Source organism: Gavia stellata, chromosome 29, assembly GCF_030936135.1.
Source record: "Gavia stellata isolate bGavSte3 chromosome 29, bGavSte3.hap2, whole genome shotgun sequence".
Lineage (NCBI taxonomy): Eukaryota > Metazoa > Chordata > Aves > Gaviiformes > Gaviidae > Gavia > Gavia stellata.
This window is the reverse complement of record NC_082622.1, coordinates 8742098-8763216: the sequence shown is the minus strand read 5'-3', so window position 1 is coordinate 8763216 and position 21119 is coordinate 8742098. Positions and strand designations below refer to the sequence as shown.

At 44.9% G+C, this 21119-nt stretch overlaps 1 protein-coding gene across 1 annotated transcript in view; it reads left to right on the top strand.

Moving 5' to 3' along the window:
* The first annotated feature begins 19191 nt into the window (after nucleotides 1-19191).
* LOC132319615 (F-box only protein 15-like) overlaps nucleotides 19192-21119 on the top strand; it is a 30336-nt gene continuing 28408 nt past the window's right edge. The window contains 2 exon segments of the mRNA XM_059830678.1: nucleotides 19192-19365; nucleotides 19775-20055. Coding sequence (XP_059686661.1) covers nucleotides 19192-19365; nucleotides 19775-20055 — 455 coding nt within the window.

Here is a 21119-nt window from a genome sequence, read left to right as displayed (position 1 = left end):
TTTAGTGTAGGAGCAATCGCTGGACGTTCAAAATATAGGTGTTGAGCTCTGACGTGAATTAGCGAGAGGAAGCGATTATACGTCCGGACCTTTGAGTGTCTAAACACGTTCAGAGCCCAAGTGTTTGTGGTTCGTTTTAGAGGTTACCAGTGGGAGATGAGGACCAGCAAGAGCTTTCAGGGCTGGCACCTTTAGTGTAGGAGCAATTGCTAGACGTTCGCAATATCGTTGTTGAGCTCTGGCCAGACTTAGCAGGAGAGCGAATGTACGTTGGAAGTTTTAGTAGCCTAAGCAAGTTCAGAGCCCAAGTGTTTGTGGTTCGTTTGAGAGGTTACCAGTCGGAGACGAGGACCAGCAAGAGCTTTCAGCGCTGGCACCTTTAGTGTAGGAGCAATCGCTGGACGTTTGCAATTTCGGTGTTGAGCTCTGGCCAGACTGAGCAAGAGAGCGAGTGTACGTTGGAAGTTTTAGTAGGCTAAACAAGTTCAGAGCCCAAGTGTTTGTGGTTCGTTTTAGAGGTTACCAGTGGGAGATGAGGACCAGCAACAGCTTTCAGGGCTGGCACCTTTAGTGTAGGAGCAATCGCTGGACGTTCGCAATATCGATGTTGAGCTCTGGCCAGATTGAGCAAGAGAGCGAGTGTACGTTGGAAGTTTTAGTAGCCTAAACATGTTCAGAGCCCAAGTGTTTGTTTTCTCCATCTTCTTCTTAATATTCATCTTCTTCTTCTTTGTCTTCTTCTTCGACTTCTTCTTCTTTGTCTTCCTCTTCTTCCTCTTCTTCCTCTTCTTCAGCTTCTTCTTCTTCTTCGTCATCTTCTTCTTCTTTGTCTTCTTTGTCTTCTTCGTCTTTTTCTTCTTCTTCTTCATCTTCTTCTTTTTCGTCTTCTTCTTTTCTTCATCTTCTTCATCTTCATCTTCTTCTTCGTCTTCTTCTTCTTCCTCGTCTTCTTCTTTGTCTTTTTCTTCTTTGTCTTCTTCGTCTTCCTCTTCTTCTTCTTCTTCTTCTTAGCCTTCTTGTACTTCTTCTTAGCCTACTTCTACTTCATCTTCTTTGTCTTCTTCTTCACCTTCTTTGTCTTCTGTCTTCTTCTTCGTTGTCATCTTCGTCTTCTCCTTCGTCGTCTTCTTCTTCTTCTTCTTCTTCTTCATCCTCTTCTTGTTTTTCTTCTTCTTCTTAGTCTTCTTCTTCTTCTTCATCTTCTTCTTCTTCTAAGTCTTCTTCATCTTCTTCTTCATCTTCTTCTTTGTCTTCTTCTTTTCTTTGTCTTTTTCGTCTTCATCTTCTTTGACTTCTTCGTGTTTGTCTTCTTCATCTTCATCTTCTTTTTTATCTTCTTCTTCGTCTTCGTCTTCTTCTTCGTCTTCTTCTTTGTCTTCTTCTTCTTCTTCTTCTTCTTTGTCTTTTTCGTCTAATTCTTCTTAATATTCGTCTTCTTCATCTTCGTCTTCTTCTTTGTCTTCTTCTTCAACTTCTTCGTCTTCTTCCTGTTCGTCTTCATTGTCTTTTTCTTCGTCTTCTTCTTCTCCTTCTTCGTCTTCTTCTTCTTCATCTTCTTCTTCTTTTCTTTGTCTTCTTCGTCTTCTTCCTGTTCGTCTTCATCATCTTTTTCTTCGTCTTCTTCTTCTCCTTCTTCGTCTTCTTCTTCTTCCTCTTCTTCTTTTCTTTGTCTTCTTCTTCTTCTTCTTCTTCTTCGCTTTCCTCTACTTCTTCTATTTCTTCATCTTCTTTGTCTTCTTCATCTTCTTCATCTTCTTCGTCTTCTCTGTCTTCTTCGTCTTCGCCTTCGTCTTCATCTTCGTATTCTTTGTATTCTTCTTGTTCTTTTTTTTTGTCTTCTTCGTCTTCTTTTTCTTCTTCATCGTCTTCTTTGTCTTCTTCTTCATCTTCTTCGTTATGTTCTTCTTCTCAATCTTCTTCATCTTCTTCATCTTCTTAATATTGGTCATCTTCTACATCTTCTTTGACTTCTTTCTTTTCTTCTTCTTCGTCTTCTTCTTCTTTGTATTTTTCATCTTCTTTGTCTTCTTCTTCTTTGTATGCTTCGTCTTCTTTGTCGTCTTCTTCTTCTTTATCTTCTTCTTCTTCTTCTTCTTCTTCTTCTTCTTCTTCTTCTTCGTCTTATTCTTCTTCTTCTTTGTCTTCTTTATCTTCTTCCTCTTCTTCTTCTTCTTCGTCTTCTTCTTCTTTGTCTACTTCGTCTTCTTCATCCTCATCTTCATCTTCGTCTTCTTCTCCTTGTTCTTCTTCATCTTCTTCTTCTTCTTGTTCATCTTCTTCGTCTTCCTATTCTTATTCTTCTTCTCTTTCTTCTACTTCTTCTTCGTCTTCTTCGTCTTCTTCTTCTTCATCTTCATCTTCTTCGTGTTCTCTGTCTTCTTCGTCTTCGTTATGCTCGTCTTCTTCATCTTCTTCATCTTCTTCGTCTTAGTCTTCTTCTTTGTCTTCTTATTATTATTCATTTTCTTTTTTTTCATCTTCCTCTTCTTCGTCTTCTTTGTCTTCTTCGTCATCTTCGTCATCTTCTTCGTCTTCTCTTCATCTTCTTCTTCTTCATCTTCTTATTCTCCGTCTTCTTCTTCTTTGACTTCTTCTTCTTCCTCTTCTTCATCTTCTTCTCCTTCTTCTTCGTCTTAGTCTTCTTCTTTGTCTTCTTCCTCTTCTTCTTCTTCTTCTTCTCCTTCTTCTTCTTCCTAACATCACATAGAACCACAAAAAACAACATATCATAAAATATAATAAAACAAAATCAACCAAAACAAATTAAATTTAAATTAAATTAAATTAAATTAAAGTAAATTAAATTAAAGTAAATTAAACTAAATTAAATTAATAATATAAATTAATAAAAAATAAGATAAAATACACACAGTAAAATAAAAAATTATACTAAAATAACATAGTATAATACAACATAAAATAAAACATCATAAAATAAGAAAAAATGCAAAGGAAATAAGAGAAAAAATGGAGCAAGAAAGAAGGAAAAAGAGAAAATAAAAGAATAGAAAAGAAGAGAAAAGGAGAGAAAAGAAGAAAAAAGAAGAAAGAGAAAAAAGAGAAAAGAAGAAATATGTAGAGGAGAAAAGAAAAGAAAAGAAAAGAAAAGAAAAGAAAAGAAAAGAAAAGAAAAGAAAAGAAAAGAAAAGAAAAGAAAAGAAAAGAAAAGAAAAGAAAAGAAAAGAAAAGAAAAGAAAAGAAAAGAGAAAAATAATAAAGAAGAGAAAAAGAATAAAGAAGAGAAAAATAAATGAAAATAAATTTGATTTCCACTTGTAACCTTTATGATTTGTGTCTTTTTAATGTCTTTTTAGAACTGAAAAGCCCCTGGCATTACAGGCAAATAACAGCCTCATCGTTACTCGACTCCTGGTGAGTGCAGGGAATGGAAAAGAAGAGCATAGAGTAGAACACAACAGAACAGAAGAGTAATGCTTTGTTATGCCTAGAGTTCTGCATGCCCGTGGCTGCCCCTGTCTCCTGGATGGGCAGGGGACCTTATCGAGTTAAAGGGCAAAGCAATTGGGCAGAAAATAAAACCCCTTGTGTTCCAGCTTGGCCTCAGGTATCCGAGGGGCTGGGGTTGGCTGGGCTTAGATTCTGAGCGATGCCCAATTCTCTCTGTTGCAAGTCCGGTCGTGTTCAATATCTTGAACTCTCACGATTACCGATGAACTCGTAACACCATACACTTTCAGTCTAGTCGCGTTGCATGAACTAGCATGGCCACACTTCAGGAATTTGGTGGCGTTCAATGAGAACTCTCATGGCTAGATTAAGGAATAGTGCAGTTTATGGAAGCAACAGATGCACATGTTCTTTTGGATTGCCGGTGATAGAACTGCTGCCTACAAAGCATGTGCACATCCCAGGATGAGCCTCCTGCTCCTGGTCCACGAAGGTGGCCCTTGTGCCCTGCACGCGAGGGCTGGAATCTTTCTAGACTCCCAGGGTGGGCCTGGGCCCCTGCGCTCACCAGGTGTCAAATAACGATGAGACTGTTATTTGCCTGTAATGCCAGGAGGGTTACCAGTGGAAATAGGATCCCTTCCCTTCCCTTCCCTTCCCTTCCCTTCCCTTCCCTTCCCTTCCCTTCCCTTCCCTAAACCTTCCCTAAACCTTCCCTAACCTTCCCTTCCCTAACCTTCCCTAACCTTCCCTTCCCTAACCTTCCCCAGCCTTCCCTTCCCTAACCTTTCCATTCCTTTCCATTCCTTTCCATTCCTTTCCTTATTGCTTTTCTTTTCCTTTCCTTTAGTTACCTTTCCTTTTGTTTCTTTTCCTTTCTTTTCCTTTCATTTTCTCTTTTTGTTCTCATTTCTTGTCCTTATTTTTTCTCTTCTTTTCAATTCTTTTCTTTTCTCTTCTTTATTGTTAATGGGTTTTTTCGATTTTTTTTTTTAAATTTATGGTATTTTATTTTATGGTATATTTTATTATGCTATTTTATTATAATTTTAATTATTTTACTTTATTAATTATATATTATTTTATCTCTTTTTTTATTTTGTTCTTTTATTTTTATGTGCTGGTTTTGTCTGGGGTAGAGTTAATTTTCTTCATAGTAGGTAGTATGGGGCTGTGTTTTGGATTTGGGTTGGAAACAATGTTGATAAAGCAGGAATGTTTTAGTTACTGCTGAGCAGGGCTCACACAGAGCCAAGGCCTTTTCTGCTTCTCACACCACCCCACCAGTGAGTGGCCTGGGGGTGCACGGGAAGTTGGGAGGGGACACAGCCGGGACAGCTGACCCCAACTGACCAAAGGGGTATTCCATACCATATGACATCATGCTCAGTATATAAAGCTGGGGGAGGAAGAAGGAAGGTGGGGACATTCAGAGTAATGGTGTTTGTCTTCCCGAGCAACCGCTATGGATAGAGCCCTGCTTCCCTGCAGATAGCCGAACACCTGCCTGCCGATGGGAAGTGGTGAATGAATTCCTTCTTTTGCTTTGCTTCTCCACGTGTTTTTTTTTTGCTCTACCTATTAAACTGTCTTTATCTCAGTCCACGAGTTTTCTCACTTTTATTCGTCTGATTCTCTCCCCCACCCCACCTGGGGGTAGTGAGCGAGCGGCTGTGTGGTGCTTAGTTGCCAGCTGGGCTTAAACCACGACAGTCCTTTTTGGTGCCCAACGTGGGGCTTGAAGGGTTTGAGATAATAACAGGTTCAACAGAACTTCTATCTGTTAAAAGTTATAGGTCAACATTAGTTTATTTAATCTGCACCATGATCTTTTTTTTGCTGTATCTGTTAAAGATTGGCCTGCGCTTTTTCAGTTTGCTGTGCTCTGCAGAAATTAGTGATGTTTTGCCTGGGAGATTTGTTTTTCAATCACTGACCTTGAGCTGGGTAATCTGGTGTTTGGTCTCTGCGCTGAAGCCATTATTGTACTTTGGGTACCATCTCATGGAGATACTTAACAATTATGCTCCTTCTTCTGAGAGTTATTTTGTGGAGGAAATACAGAACAGCACCCTTGCTTCCTTCTTCTGTGATGTTGTCTCCCTCATGACAATGACCTCTCAGTACCTTGAACATCCTTGGGCAGTTAAAATACATCTATTGATATTCCTTAGACATATTGCTTCAGTTTTCTCTACGGTCAACAAGCAATTTAGGAATATGACCCAGGTTCCACGAGAGTATGGTCATGGGTGGCACGGCATATGGGAGAATATGGGCAGGTATCTAGAGAACTTCTCACCTCCAATGGTCTGGACTTTCACCCCTGAACAACTACGGGATCCTGATGAAGTGGTAGAATGTTTGAAAAAAAAATGCCATGGCTACTCCAGAGAGGCACAACTTACCACGCTGTGCTGGGCCCTGGCCAGTATCTACCAAACACTGCTTGATACTATGCAGCACCCTCAGGGAGAAGAGAGGGGAAATAAACCAGGCACTGTATCAGTTGCCCCTATAACTAAAAAGAAACAGTGGAAGCGGAAGTCAGCTCGTTTAGTAAGGGATGAAGAAGCTTCTCCTAAGAGGGAGAAAGAATCAGAAGAGGCAGCCTGTTCTGCAGCAGAGCAGCCACAAGAACAGGAGGAGGAAGGGACTGAGATAATCAATGAGACGGAAACCACCTGCTCCCTATCCCTAAGTGAGCTGTGAGATATGAGAAAAGATTTTAGTTGTCAACCAGGTGAGCTAATTCTCAGCTGGTTGCTTTGATGCTGGGATATTGGGGCCAGTAGTCAGGAATTAGAGGGTAAGGAAGCCCAGCAGCTGGGATCCCTTGCCAAGGACAAGGCCATTGACAAAGGGATTGGAAAAAAAGCAGGAGTCCTCAGTCTTTGGCAGCGACTCCTGTCAAGTGTGAAGGACAGGTATCCCTTCAAGGAAGAACTCGCAAATTCTCGAAGGAAATGGACCAACATTGAGGGGGGCATCCAGTATCTGAGGGAATTAGCCGTGTTGGAGGTGGTCTATAACGACCAGGCATGCAAAGACCCGGATGAAATCCAATGCACAGGGTCCATGTTGGCGAAAGTTTGTGCGAAATGCAGCAACGTCTTACACCCACACCCTGGCGATAATGAACTGGACAAACATTGAGGTACCAACTATAGATGAACTGCCCAGGCAACTCCGAGAATACGAAGATAACCTTGCTCCCTCCATGTGTGCTTGTGTCTCGGCTGTGGACAGACACAGACTGACTCAAAACATGTTCGAGCAAGCTGAGAAGGGTAGGTTTTCCTCATCCACTCCAACCAAAGCCTCAGCTGTTAAGAGTCAGCTTTTTCCTGTTCAAGCGAAAGGGTACCAGCGGCGCACACCACGTGCAACCCTGTGGTTCTTCCTGCGTGACCAGGGGGAGGACATGAGGAAGTGGGATGGTCAACCTACCTGGAGACTAGAAGCTCAGGTACAGGAACTTCAAGGGAAAACAACAGCCAAAAAGCATCCATCCAGCAAAATGACTGCTCCAGTGTCTGTTGGAGAGAGTAGAAGGGCTGACAGTACTTTTGATCCTGATGAAGGCACTTCTGTTATGCATTTACAAAAACCAAGTAATGAAGACTCAGACCAGGAGTAGAGGGGCCCTGCCTTTGGTCAGGCGGAGGAAAGGGACAATCGAGTTTACTGGACTGTGTGGATTCGATGGCCTGACACATCAGCCCCAGAGGAGTATAAAGCTCTAGTGGACACCAGTGCACGGTGTACTCTAATTCCATCAGATTACAAGGGGGCAGAATCCATCTGTATTTCTGGAGTGACAGGGGGATCCCAAGAACTGTCTGTGTTGGAGGCTGAAGTAAGCCTAACTGGGAATGAGTGGCAAAAGCACCCTATTGTGACTGGTCCAGAGGCTCCATGCATCCTTGGCATAGACTATCTCAGGAGAGGGTACTTCAGAGACCCAAAAGGGTACCGGTGGGCTTTTGGTATAGCTGCTTTGAATACGGAGGAAATTAAACAGCTGTCTAGCTTGCCTGGTCTCTCAGAGGCTCCTTCTGTGGTGGGGTTGCTGCAAGTTAAAGAACAGCAGGTGCCAATTGCTACCATGACAGTGCACCGGTGACTGGTTCCCATCCACAAGTTGATCCGTCAACTGGAAAGTCAAGGAGTGATCAGTAAGACTCATTCACTTTTTAATAGTCCCATATGGCCCATGCAAAAATCTAACGGAGAGTGTCTGTTAACAGTGGACTATTGAGGCCTGAATGAGGTCACACCGCCGCTGAGTGCTGCCGTACCAGACACGCTAGAACTTCAATACAAACTGGAGTCAAAGGCTGTATGCAACAATAGATATTGCCAATGCGTTTTTCTCGATCCCTCTGGCAGCAGAGTGCAGGCCACAGTTTGCTTTCACATGGAGGGGTATCCAGTACACCTGGAATCGACTGCCCCAGGGGTGGAAACATAGTCCTACTATTTGTCATGGGTTGATACAGAGTGCACTGGAACAAGGTGAAGCTCCCGAACACCTGCAGTATATTGATGACATCATTGTGTGGGGCAACACAGCCGAGGAAGTGTTTGAAAAGGGGAGAAGAATAATCCAGATTCTCCTGAAAGCTGCTTTTGCTATAAAACAAAGTAAGGTCAAAGGGCCTGCACAGGAAATTCAGTTTTTAGGAATAAAATGGCAGGATGGGCGTCGTCATATCCCAATGGATGTGATCAATAAAATAACAGCCATGTCTCCACCAACTAACAAAAAGGAAACACAAGCTTTCTTAGGTGTTGTGGGTTTCTGGAGAATGCATATTCCAGGTTATAGTCTGATCGTAAGCCCTCTCTATCGAGTGACCCTGAAGAAGAAGGACTTTGAATGGGGCCCTGAACAGCAGCAAGCCTTTGAACAAATTAAACGGGAGATAGTTCGTGCAGTAGCACTTGGGCCAGTCCGGACAGGACAAGCTGTGAAAAATGTGCTTTACACCTCAGCCGGGGATAACAGACCCACCTGGAGCCTCTGGCAGAAAGCACCTGGAGAGACTCGAGGTCGACCTCTAGGGTTTTGGAGCCGGGGATATAGGGGATCTGAAGCCTGTTACACTCCAACTGAAAAAGAAATATTAGCAGCATATGAAGGAATTCAAGCTGCTTCGGAAGTAGTTGGTACTGAAGCACAGCTCCTTTTGGCCCCTCGATTGCCTGTGCTGGGCTGGATGTTCAAAGGGAAGATCCCCTCTACGCATCACGCAACTGATGCTACATGGAGTAAGTGGGTCGCACTGATAACGCAACGGGCTCGCATGGGAAACCCCGACCGCCCAGGAATCCTGGAAGTGATCATGGACTGGCCAGAGGGCCAAAACTTCGGAGTGTCACCAGAGGAGGTGACTCGTGCTGAAGAGACCCCTCTGTATAATAAATTATCAGAGACTGAGAAGCAATATGCCCTGTTTACAGATGGCAGTTTTCTCACTTTTACTCTTCTGATTCTCTCCCCCACCCCACCTGGGGGGAGTGAGTGAGCGGCTGTGTGGTGTTTAGTTGCCAGCTGGGCTTAAACCACGACAATCCCTAGTACTACAAATAGGTACCAGAGAGAGTACTTTAGTTTCTAAGAAAGAATAGGGGTAGTCAAGATCTTTCGAAGTGCAAGCTTACTTAAGGGAAAAAAAAATCAGCCAAAGATCTGACAAAGAAATAACAGCAATGTCAGCAGCATAGTCTTTAGAACAGTGTTTCTTTGTGGCGGCCCAAGAAAGTGCCAAAATACTACATGTTACATATGCTGTATTGACTAAATATAATACTAGAAATGTCACCTGAAAGCTGTTGCTAGGATTTGGGGCGATTTAGGAGCCCTGTGACAAAAAAAAAAGGTCTGAATTGCCAGAATGTGCTTTAAGATAATATTGAACAAGCTACAGTATCTGAGGAAATGTTTCTTACATTTGAAAACTTGCTGAGCTTCCACATACTCATTGATCTCTATCTGCATGCTGCTCATCACGAATCACACATGCAACCATTGATACAGTTAACAAACCATTCATACATCATCCAAAGCATCCCATGAGCAGAGGCAATTCAAAGGCTCCTGTGGACTTGATGTACAACTAGAAAGGCTCATGCTTCCTGCCACTGCTAGAACACTACCAGGCTCGCAGCTACATCTACAGACCTCCTGAAGATGAGGAAGTATGAGGAAACACTTTAGATTGCCACACAATGGTTTCTTCCTCCATTGACCTTGAAGAACATACCCCAAGGCGAGTAACACGTTCTGAAGGCCTCTCCACCATTACAGCACACATTCATCATTCCCAAACGTTAACCACTCTACCAGTTGTTTCTGCAATGTTTCCAGCTGAAGGAATAGAAAGCTAATCTGCCTGGTTAATTTTCAGCGTTAGAACAGCAGTGCCATTCCTTCTTTATCCCCACATCCAGCTATTGGTTTGATCTTTGATGCTAGCAGCACGTCTCCTCTTATTTTAGGACAGCATTAAAAGAGCAGGATAGGGTGCCATCCAACCAGAAACGGAGGATACACTCACAAGGCAGCACTTAGCAGACATATACATCCATTAACCCCCCAAACAAGGCCATCTTTATAAGAACCATGCTGTGGCATCCAGAATTACTAGGGAGTGCCTGAGAGCACTGAAGCAACTACTGCAGTAATACGCCCAATGTTTACATGCAGAGCCACATAAGTTCAGGAGTTTCTGCTTGCAAATACTTCATGGGCACCAGGATGCTGCTGTACTGTTTGTTCGAGACACACTGTAACTCATCAGTCTACTTTATTTCTTGAGAACCAACATCAGAAAGATGTGGCAAAACCACAAGCTAATAATATCTACTGATTGTGCTGAGGAGGCATACCTTTAAGGCGCCTGGAAAACATGGCCATTCAAACAAAGCTAACGTAGCTGATACAGAACTGGACTGTACGAATACGTAAATGAAAGCCATAATCCTGTAGTCAGGATTGCATTTGAATAGCTGTAATTTTAATCAATACACCCAATTCTCTGTCCTCCGTAAATCTTAGGAACACAGAATTAAAACCTGGAGCACAGGCAATACACTTCAGGGTATTGTTCTTTTTCTCTTGCCTGAAACAGACATTGTCTTTAGGGAACTAACAGCAACCACTTATGAATGGAACTTCTTGTTTGCATGGTTCACCAGCTGACAACCCTTGGTCTTTCCTCTATAGCTCGTACACAAAACGCCAGATTTGGGGCGTAAGAATACCTACCATATTTCCCCCCCGCCCCCCGTCCTCCCCATGGGACAGACATGTTAAAATCTACCCCATGACAACAAAAACTAACAGCAGCTTATAACTAGAAAGATACTATCTGAATGCCTCTTGAAACTAACACCCATAAAAAAAGTTGACACACTGAAACCCCTAACAAAGAATACAATGCCTTATGGATACTTACAGAACACAGGATTTGCTGGTAGCTTTAACTCCTCCTACAGGGATTCTTCTAACAATTGCCAATGAGTTCTTAGGAATCAGGGCCTTATCATCTGTGTATTCTGAAAACAACATAAATACAGAAAAAAACATTAGTCAGTTTGTAAGAATGTATATTAATATGTAATTACACAGCCCTTCAGAGAATCCCTTTACAGCTATAAAAGCAAAACTTTATATGTAACATTGCGCTGTTATCATCTCAACATGCGAACAAGTACATTTCAAGAAATCTTTGCGTTTCAGAATCAAACACCAGCAGCAAAATCTTTTTCATGTTTTTGAAACAGTTTGAATACCAACAGCACAACGGTCTCAAAGGTTACTGAAGGAGAGTCCGATAATGCACGAGGTTCTTTCCCGATCTAGCTTAAGTTGCTTTGGCTTCCGTTAGGCTACAAAACCAATAGATCTTTGGAGCAAAACAAACCACAGCAAAGTCTCACCTGCAGAAACCAGATTCTAAGCCTGACTAGCTTGCCCTGCAACAAACCAGGCACTTAGCTAAAGCATGAAAACTCTGTGCTGTCGCTTTCATAGCTGTTACCTAAAAATGATTCACCTCTGCTGCTCGTGCTCCAGACTGACAGAACACAGAAGAGAGCCTGCCATCGCTGCCTATTTCTTGGAGCTTAATCCATCAACAAGCACACTTCTCAGCTGCCTAGTGCTTTACATTTAAATGGAAACAAAACTGGCAGGGCTAGAGTATTCTTTCTGGTCCAGATCACAAACCACTGGATTAAGACCAGTTCAGAGTCCCATTTCTGTGAGGGTTTTTTTTTTGTATTTTGCCTGATAAGCAGAATAGCACATTCTCCAACTGTTTTGAGTCAAAATGTTACAGGGTAGGGAAGAGTACTCAAGAAACCTGAGTTCTGGAGTTTGCAATTCTTCCACTATATTGCGAGAACAGCTCTTATAATAGACAGGTCAAGAAATTCAGATCGAATTAAAAGGAGGCAAGTTTGACTGTGTAGACATGGCACTTTGGTTTAGTGGGCATGGTCTTTTCCAACCTTAATGACTCTGTGATTCTGTAAATGCATCATTCTTGAGTATAGGCTTTTTGAAAGGAATTCTCCTTTATAGAACATGCCTCTATAGTAAGCATGGAAGACGACACACGCGCACACACACACACCCCCCCGGCCTTTCAAAATAGGTCCCAACCATCCATTTTGTCTTCCCAGCATCCTCAAAAGAGTCCCTCATATCATTTTCTTCCACTGATATTTAAAATCCTGATTACTTTCAACTTATATTAGAATTGTTTCTATTACTAGATTTCCACTATGAAAAGTAACAAGTTACAGAACTGTAAAAGCCTAGAGGACTTGGAAAAATCTGAACAAGTATCACGGAATCACAGAATCACGGAATTACTACAGTTGGAAAAGACCTGTAAGATCATCAAGTCCAACCATCAACCAACACCACCATGCCCATTAAACCATGTCCCAAATGCCACATCCACAAGTTCCTTCAACCCCTCTAGTGTTGGTGACTCCACCACTTCCCTGGGCAGCTTCTTCCAGTGTTTCACCACTCTCTCGGTAAAGAAATTTTTCCTAATATCCAGCTTGAGTAGTAGGCCATCTTCACTCAAGGTTCAATTTGTTCTTTCTAAGATCATTTCAACATGTAGTCAGGACTCCACCATAGACAACATTATAAAAAAACAGAATATCCGGGTCTAGTTTTTCCCTTTGTCTTCTGAAAGTGAGTTTAAGCATCTACAGATGGTTAATAAAAACTGAAACTCACGGTTATGCATATAAACCAAAAGTTTGACATATATATACATTCCACTGAAAGGTATTCTCTAGCTTTGCTCTGAAAACCACTGGGGGATTTTGAAATCTCCACGTGGAAAACACCCTTACGGAAGCTTCAATAAGCATCTGTGTCACTAATATACCAAGTGTAATTTTTTATACTCATTTTACAGATGTCGAAGTGCAACACAACCTACTTAGAGGAGGATCTTGTCACTGTTAAACAAGAGTGACACTCTTTAAGGCAGGAAAGATACTCCTGCTTTAACTTCACCTTCAGGCAACACCACATTTAACAGAACCTAGTGAGGCAGATACTTTCCCTTCACTGGCTTTGGATTACATATGAAAAAAAAGCAATGCACTTTGTAAAACTGGTATTATGGGTATTAGCGTAACACTTTGTGGGGGAACTTATTTATGAGTATAACTTTTTGTCCTAAAACTTTGTAACAGAATGCTATATAACTTTGTTATAACAGTTTCTGCTATAACGGAATCCACGTGATTTGCCTATTTAAAAACTTTTTTTCTTCTGGTGATAATAATAGGGCTCCATCACAGTTTATTACCATCCAACATGCTGGTTTTAAGGCTCTGTTTGACACAGACCCAACTATTACAGGAGTGACGTCAGCCAGTTGGCCGTTCAGCCTGCTAGCATTTCTGAAGCTGAAAGTACATTAGCAACTGAACACAAAATTCAGAGACCCTTCTGCAGCAAAGCCCTTCAAGCAAATTAAACATTGTTCAAAAGCTCTTAGCAATTTTATTCAATGCTACTAGAGAAATTCAAGACTTCCAAAATATATCTCTATCTATGCATGTCATGCAATCCAATGGCATCCCGAAGACCCCCAACACCCGTGCTGTTCAGTCTCTTCGCAGACACTCTCCCAAAAAATATCTGTAGATACAGAGCGAGCTTTCAGTCCAACCACTTCAAAGACTACAGCTGAAGTTACCATTACCGCAGCATACGTATTACAGAATCCTAGAATCACAGAATGATAGGGGCTGGAAGGGTCCTCTGGGGATCATCTAGCCCAACCCCCCCACCACAGCAGGTTCACCTAGAGCAGATTACACAGGAATGTGTCCAGGCGAGTTCTGAATATTTCGAGAGATGAGGACTTCACAACCTCTCTGGGCAGCTTGTTCCAGTGCTCTGCCACCCTCAAAGTAAAGAAGTTCCTCCTCATGTTTAGATGGAACTTCCTGTGATCAAGTCTGTGCCTGTTACCTCTTGTCCTCTCACTGGGCACCACTGAAAAAAGACTGGCCCCATCCTCCTGGCACCCACCTCTGGAGTATTTATAAGCATTAATAAGGTGACCCCACAGTCTTCTCTTCTCCAGACTAAAAAGAACCAAGTCCCTCAGCCTTTCCTCATAAGAAAGATGTTCCACTCCCCTACTCGTCATTGTAACCCTTTGCTTTACCCTCTCCAGAAGTTCCCTGTCCTTCTTGAACCCGGGAGCCCACAACTGTTCACGGTACTCAAGATGCGGCCTCACCAGAGCAGAGTAGAGGGGGAGGATAACCTCCCTCGCTCTGCTTGCCACACTCTTTCTTGATGCACCCCAAGATGCCATTGGCCTTCTTGGCCACAAGGGCACATTGCTGGCTCGTGGTCAACCTGTTGTCCACCAGGACTCCCAGGTTCCTATCCACAGAGCTGCTCTCCAGCAGGTCAGCCCCTAACCTGTACTGATGCATGGGGTTATTCCACCCCAGGTGCAGTACCCTACACTCTCCTTTGTTGAATTTCATAAGGTTCCTCTCTTCCCAACTCTCCAGCCTGTCCAGGTCATGCAGAATGGCAGCGCAGCCTTCCGGTGTGTCAGCCACTCCTCCCAGTTTTGTGTCATCAGCAAACTTGCTGAGGGCACACTCTGTCCCTTTATCCAGGTCATTGATGAATATATTGAACAGCGGGAGCCAGTACTGACCCCTGGGGAAGACCACTTGTTACAGACCTCCAACTAGACTCTGTGCCACTAATCACAACCCTCTGAGCTCTATCTATCAGGCAGTTTCAATTCACCCTACTGTCCATTCATCTAACCCACACTTCCTAAGCTTGCCCATGAGGATGATGTGGGAGACAGTGTCGAAAGCCTTGCTGAAGTCAAGGTAGACAATATCCACTGCCCTCCCCTCATCTATCTGATGGCAGTCATGCCGTCAGAGAAGGCTATCGGATTCGTCAGACATGACTTCCCCTTGGTCAATTCATGTTGACTACTTCTGATAACCTCCTCTTCCTCCAGATGTTTGAGAGGACGCCCAGAATGAGCTGTTCCATCATCTTTCCAGGGATGAAGGTGAGGCTGACTGGCCTGTAGTTTCCTGTGGTTTCCCATATTATTCTGTTGAAATTTTAGTACATGAAACAGGAAGAGGAAAAAAAACCACTATTACACATTTTAAAGAAAAGACTGTTGTAAGAGTGTCAGAGAACCACAGAAACAATTTACAAGTCTTTTTATTTATTTTTTTTTTTTTTTTTTATTTCTTTTTATTTCACCTCTGAGAATCAAGCACCATTTATTAGCTTTAAAATAATTTATGACTTCTCTAAGAACACTCCTTAACGCATATCCACCATTAATGTTCTGCCATAAAACTTCAGTACTGCCCTGATGTGGTTACCACGTAGTGCCAGGAAAAAAACCCCAAGGTTAGAAATCAATGATGAAATGATGCTCAATAGCATCTGAATGGCAATGTCTTTGGCGTAGAAAAGACGTTATATTGACAAGAAATTCCTAAGTATAATTTAGAGACAGAGAAGACTCATGTGCAAGATGGCTTTAAAGGCTCTGCATAGATTATAACTCATGGATACACTCTTGATTCAAAATGTGGCTAGTGAGCAGTTTCTGCAACAGCCACAAAACCAGTTTTCCAATGCAGTGGAGTAAAACAAGTTGAAGACAAGACGAAGTCACCAAACCCACTGTTTTAATTCAAGTTAGCCACGTGTTCTGTTTCTATCACCTTCAGCTTTCTCCGCCAGATGTCAAAGAAATCTGGCAAGTCTGTTATTACAAGATATCCTTCCACCTTTCCTTATCATTTTACCTAGAAGAATTCCAGGAAAGCAAAACTACTGTAAGCTCTACATGTTGCACATAAACAACGTATTCTTCTACGCCTAGCTCAGCATCTAAAACACAGATCTGAAGGTGGTTGTCAGAATAGCAACTACAAAAGAACAGCTCTGTGAGGCCCCCAACACAAGTCACAGCTACCGATCCTGGCCAAATCGCATTATTGCTTCCCACCCCGCTTCATCCCAGACGCCACTTGCCCCCTGCGCAATGGTGGGATAGGCCCCAGGCTGACTCATGCTGCACAGGGACGAACCACAAAGAGCAGAGCAGAGCTCCTGCAAAGAGCAGTCACCGCAGAGCGGTTTGCGACTCCGCCAGCCGGGCGGTCCCCCAGGCCCCGCACCTGCTGCCCCCATGCACCTTCTTTGGTCTGGGCGTTGGTGATCTGCAGGTCACAGTTGGCCGCCTTCAGCCTCTCGTGGCCCATGATCTGGCGCTTGAAGTTGCACAGGGAGATTTGGAGGCCGTCGGAGGTGACCATGTCATAGTTCAGCTTGGAGGAGAACTTGTAATGGATGCACGACATGGTCAGGGCCAGGCGGTGTCTGCTCTGCAACAGCGTCTACCGCAGGTTAGGACCCGCAGCGGCTCAGGGAAGGGCCCACTGAGGGGGTCAGGGCAAGCAGCGCAGGCTGAGATCAAGCTCCTCCTCTCAGCGGGGTCAGGAGGGCAGACAATGGGGAGAGGTCCCCATGGCCCTAGCTCAGCCTCTGCACTCTCTCCCGCACACAGCGCTCCCAGGCCCGACCGCTCGCTATGGCGACTCGGGGCCGCTGCCTCAGCATTCTGCTGAGCGGTTTCCAAGCCGACAACCACACAGGCCGCTGTGAGCGCGTCACTGCGCATGTGCAATGGCACACCGCACCCATCCCCTGCCTTATGTAACGCAGCGCATTATGACAAAAGGCCCACGTCATGTGGGCGTGGCGGCCCCACCCTCTTTGTCCTAACGCTGAGCACCCCGTAGGGGAGAGCCGTCACCGGTCGGCATCACCGATGGTCAGCCCTGGGCCTGTCACCGTCCCGGGACGCTGGTGTCCCTGCTTTCCCCAGGCCTGTCACCGCCTGGTGTCCTGTCACCCCCCAGGCCTCTCACTGCCCAGTGTCCCTCCTGTCACCCCCCAAGGCTGTCACCACCCGCTGTCCCCGCCTCTCAGCAGCCAGCCACGGCAAGACAGCCTGGGGGAGGTGCAGCGGGCTTTGCTGTGTGGCGCTCGGCTGCCCATGCCGGAGGGCAAAGGGATGGGACATCTCAGGGGCTTGAGTGGATCTTGGTGCATTTATGGGAAGTTCAGTCAAAGAAGCTAGTGACCATTTACGTTTAGTGCCATAGGCTAATGTACTTCCCAACTGTGGTACGACCACTGTTGCTTGAATGCTGGAGAGGAGGACTAAAAAGCAAGGAACGAACCATGAGCATTAGGAGGGGCCCCAGGACAGTATTTCTTGCTTTCCCAATCATCACAGCTGCTGCTGCAACAGCCCTCCCGCATGAAATGATGCCTTGAGTTACAAGGGCTAGTTCTGCTCAGTACTATGCTATGGCTTGCATATGTTTCTGGGCCAAATGGCTGTTCCTTTCTCCTCATGGAAATATAATAGAACAGGCTTGGTGTAGTCTGGCAGGGCTAACGAGGGAGCTTCCACGACTGCTTGGTTTAGATCTTTAAATGCCTTTTGGGTTTCCGGAGGCAGGAAATCCTTTTGATTTCAGTGCTGTCCTCTATATCCAAGGGGTAGTTACTTTTGCTCTTTGTGTCTGTTTGGTTTTCCTGTTAACAGTGAGTTGGAAGCCTAGGTTTTAATATGGTAGCCTTGCTTATAACCCTGTGGTGGAATATGGATTATACTTTTTCATTCTGTAATTTGGCCATAGCCACAGTCCAAACTACAGCAGCAGAGGCAAATAAGCCTGACTGCTGCATATGCACGAAAAGCCCATCCTCTACCAGAAACCAACTCTCCTGGGCATCTGTCCCACTGAATTCTCAGTGGTACAAGGATGGGCATCTACGTTAGGAATTTTCACTGGAGAAAGGAAGCATACCGCCCTTCTGCCAAGAAGGGTTTGTCACTAGATCTGGTCCATAGATCTGTTTCTATGCCTAAAGGCAATTCGTATTCCTCCACAGATTCTCCCAAAACCTTACTGTAGACCACATGCACTGAGCATTGAAGGGGGGTGCTCCAGAAGCCCTTACAGAAAACCTGTTCTAATAGGCCTTCACGATGCAGATTTCTTCCTGGATGGAGTTTATCGGGCCCTGCAGACTCCGAGACAATGTGGATATTGGCAGATAGATTAACTTGGTATTCTGCAGAAAGCCATAATCAAACTAAAGAGAATGTTAAAAGTTTGGTGGCTGCTACAGGCCTATAGGCTCAGAGTCATCTCTGGGTCCGAACCTTACAGGTTTAACTAATGAACCAAATCTGGCACATGCTAACCCTTTTACAGGAAATAATTTACATGATTCAGATTTATTTGAGGATTATACTACCCTATTTGCACAACTACCAGGGCAATATTAGATAGGTGGAGAAAGGGCATTTGAGGATTTACCCTCAACCTGAGCTGAGAAGTGTATTCTAAGTGCATTTACACCATCTGCACAGGTTCGAACCAGTATCTCTCCTGCCTCTGTCGCTCCTAGCTACTGCTATCTACGGGAAAAAGTGTTACAGTCCTCTGACAGAACGTGGCACCAAGTTCCACCTCTCTGTAACAGCTTTTATCCCACAGTTAGGGGGTTGCAAAACTAGAAAGAGCTATAGCAAATGTGTCAAGAGAATTCGAAAAAGCCATTAATGAAAGCACACACAGTATTACAGCCCCACGGGGACAAATCAAATTATTATCACAAATGGTAATATAGTCTCTGTTAACCCTCGGCCGCCTTTTGACAGCACAGCACAGCACAGCACAGCACAGAGGATGTGCATTATTGAGTAACACCTGCTGGGCTTTTTATGTAAAGCAAGACCAGAAAAATGAAACTGATAGAACCAAGATAAAGCCTCATTTAAAAATATTACAGGAAGTAAGGCAGGGATCTCTCTGAAATCTGTTTGAGTGGCTAACCTCTTGGCTCCCAGACTTAGGTAGACGACTGTGAACTAAAAGGTTTTGGGCTGCTGTATTCACTCTCTTGTTTGACTTTATAATTATATGTGTGTACAGTGTTGTATTACCTTATGAACTCGACTCACGACTTAATGAATAGTGTAGTGTGACCCTGATGGTCAAAGGAAAAGGAAAGACTGTTAGGAAAATCTCATTTTCTTAACTATTGCACCAATTAGTCTTTAGAGTATGAACTGGTATGAAATTACTCAAGATATATCTAGTTGACATTATATACTGCCTAGCCATGGTTCAATCAGCATGACTAAAGGACCCAAGCTCATTGCACAGAGGAGGACAGCCCCCACCCTCAAGAAGAAAGGATTCCCCTGGACTACCCAGATCATGCCAGCATCCCAGCCCCTCCGACACCTCTGGGAAACCTTCCCCTTATCTGGCATCAGAGATAAGGAACTGCAGCAAGACCAACTCCGGGTACATCTAGATCAAGGAAGAAGCAGGTGGATGATCACGCCACAGAATTTGAGTTGCTTTGCAAAACAGCATCGTGTGTGTGTGTGCACGCTAAGTAGCGATTGGTCAAATCGCGTTGGACCTGACCGCTTGAAAGGTGTAAGAATTATGTGTAAAAACTCATTTGGGGTGCCCCAGTTTGAATGGGACAGCTCATCCACATGATGATAGCAAGAATTCCTCTTGTATAAAAAATAAAAAAAATATACTTTGCATCCCAGCCTGTCTCCTTGGGCACCAGTGCCTCCTTCAATGAAGTCCCTGACTTCTTAGAGAATGGGATGGAGGGCAATGGCCCCAAGGACCACCTGGGAGCAGCAATGCTGGGGGACGCTGACTCCTTCTGGGGGGTGCAGCTTCCCCATTGCAGGACCCTGAGGGGAAGCAGGGTGGGGTGGCAGCCAACCTCCCCACCTGGCTGCCACTCTGTCCCTTGGAGACTTCCGAGGACAGCTCTCTGGAGAGCTCTCCAGACAGTTCTCTGCAGTCTTCAGGGGACGGTCCTGTGGAGAGTCCCCGGAAGGATCCCCTGAAGGGTCCTCCAGAAAGTCCTCTGCTGAGCCCCCTGCAGATCCCCCTGCTGAGTACCCTGGCCAGCCCCCCAGCTGCCCCCAGCATCAACTACCCCATGTGGCCCAACTGGTGGAGGAGGTACTGTGGAGGAAGCCCTGGGAGGTTTTGACTTGCTGGACGCTGCCTCCGGGCATCATCTCCTGCTGGGTGGTGCCCAGATTGGGCAAGGCGGGCGGCAGGAAGAACAAGTGCCCCGCACCAGCCAGCACCCCCAGATGCAGGAGACCACCCGCGGGACACAAAAATATCCAAAAACCCTGTGGCAGGGGAAATTACATGGGGACGGCACGGCAGTGAGCAGCAGTGGGCAGCAGGCAGAAAGCAGCAAGCAGAGAGCATCTGAGAGCAACAAGGTGCCTGCCAAGAGACCTAGAACCCATAACCCACCACTCCAGCACTGTCTCCCATAGCACCCACGAGCAGAAGAGATCCAGAGGCAGAGACTTGCACCCACCTGCTCCAGCCCCAGCCCTCTCCCACATCCCCATTTCTTGCTTAATTCATTAAAAAGACTTGGGTGTTCACTTTGCAGCACCCCTCTCTGCCTGAGGTCATTTGTGCAGTGGGAGGGGCAGCAGGGGGGTTAACGCAGCCCCAGCCAACCCCGCAGGTGGATGAACTGGGCTGGGGATGGCCATTGAGAGGGTGGGTAGACGGGGCATCACACCGGGTGGCGGGCACCCGTGGGAGGAACCACCTTGATTAGCATCAACGCCGGGAGGACGGTGGCCTCCATCACTGCCCCAGTACAGGCATCACCGCCCCGGTACCGGCATCACCATCACTGCCCCAGTACCAGCATCACTGCTGCCGAGCTGGATCCAGCCCTGGGAAGGAGCCACGGCAGCCCTGCGGGGGCCAGGCAGGGACGTGCTACATGCACATACTACGATAAGCAGTGTGAAAAGATACACTCTAGAACCAAACATGCAAACAAATGTAGACACAATTGTAAGAAGATGCCGAACTTGTTGTGTAAACAATCCCAAAATACAAAGAAAACCCCCTGCGGGTGACGTGAAAAGAGGAAAAAACCCTGGGGAACACTGGCAGATAGATTTCTCTGAGTTACCAAAATGTAGACAGTATCTACCAGTGTTAGGAGATACATTTTCAGGACGGCCATAGCTTTCCCTTGCCAC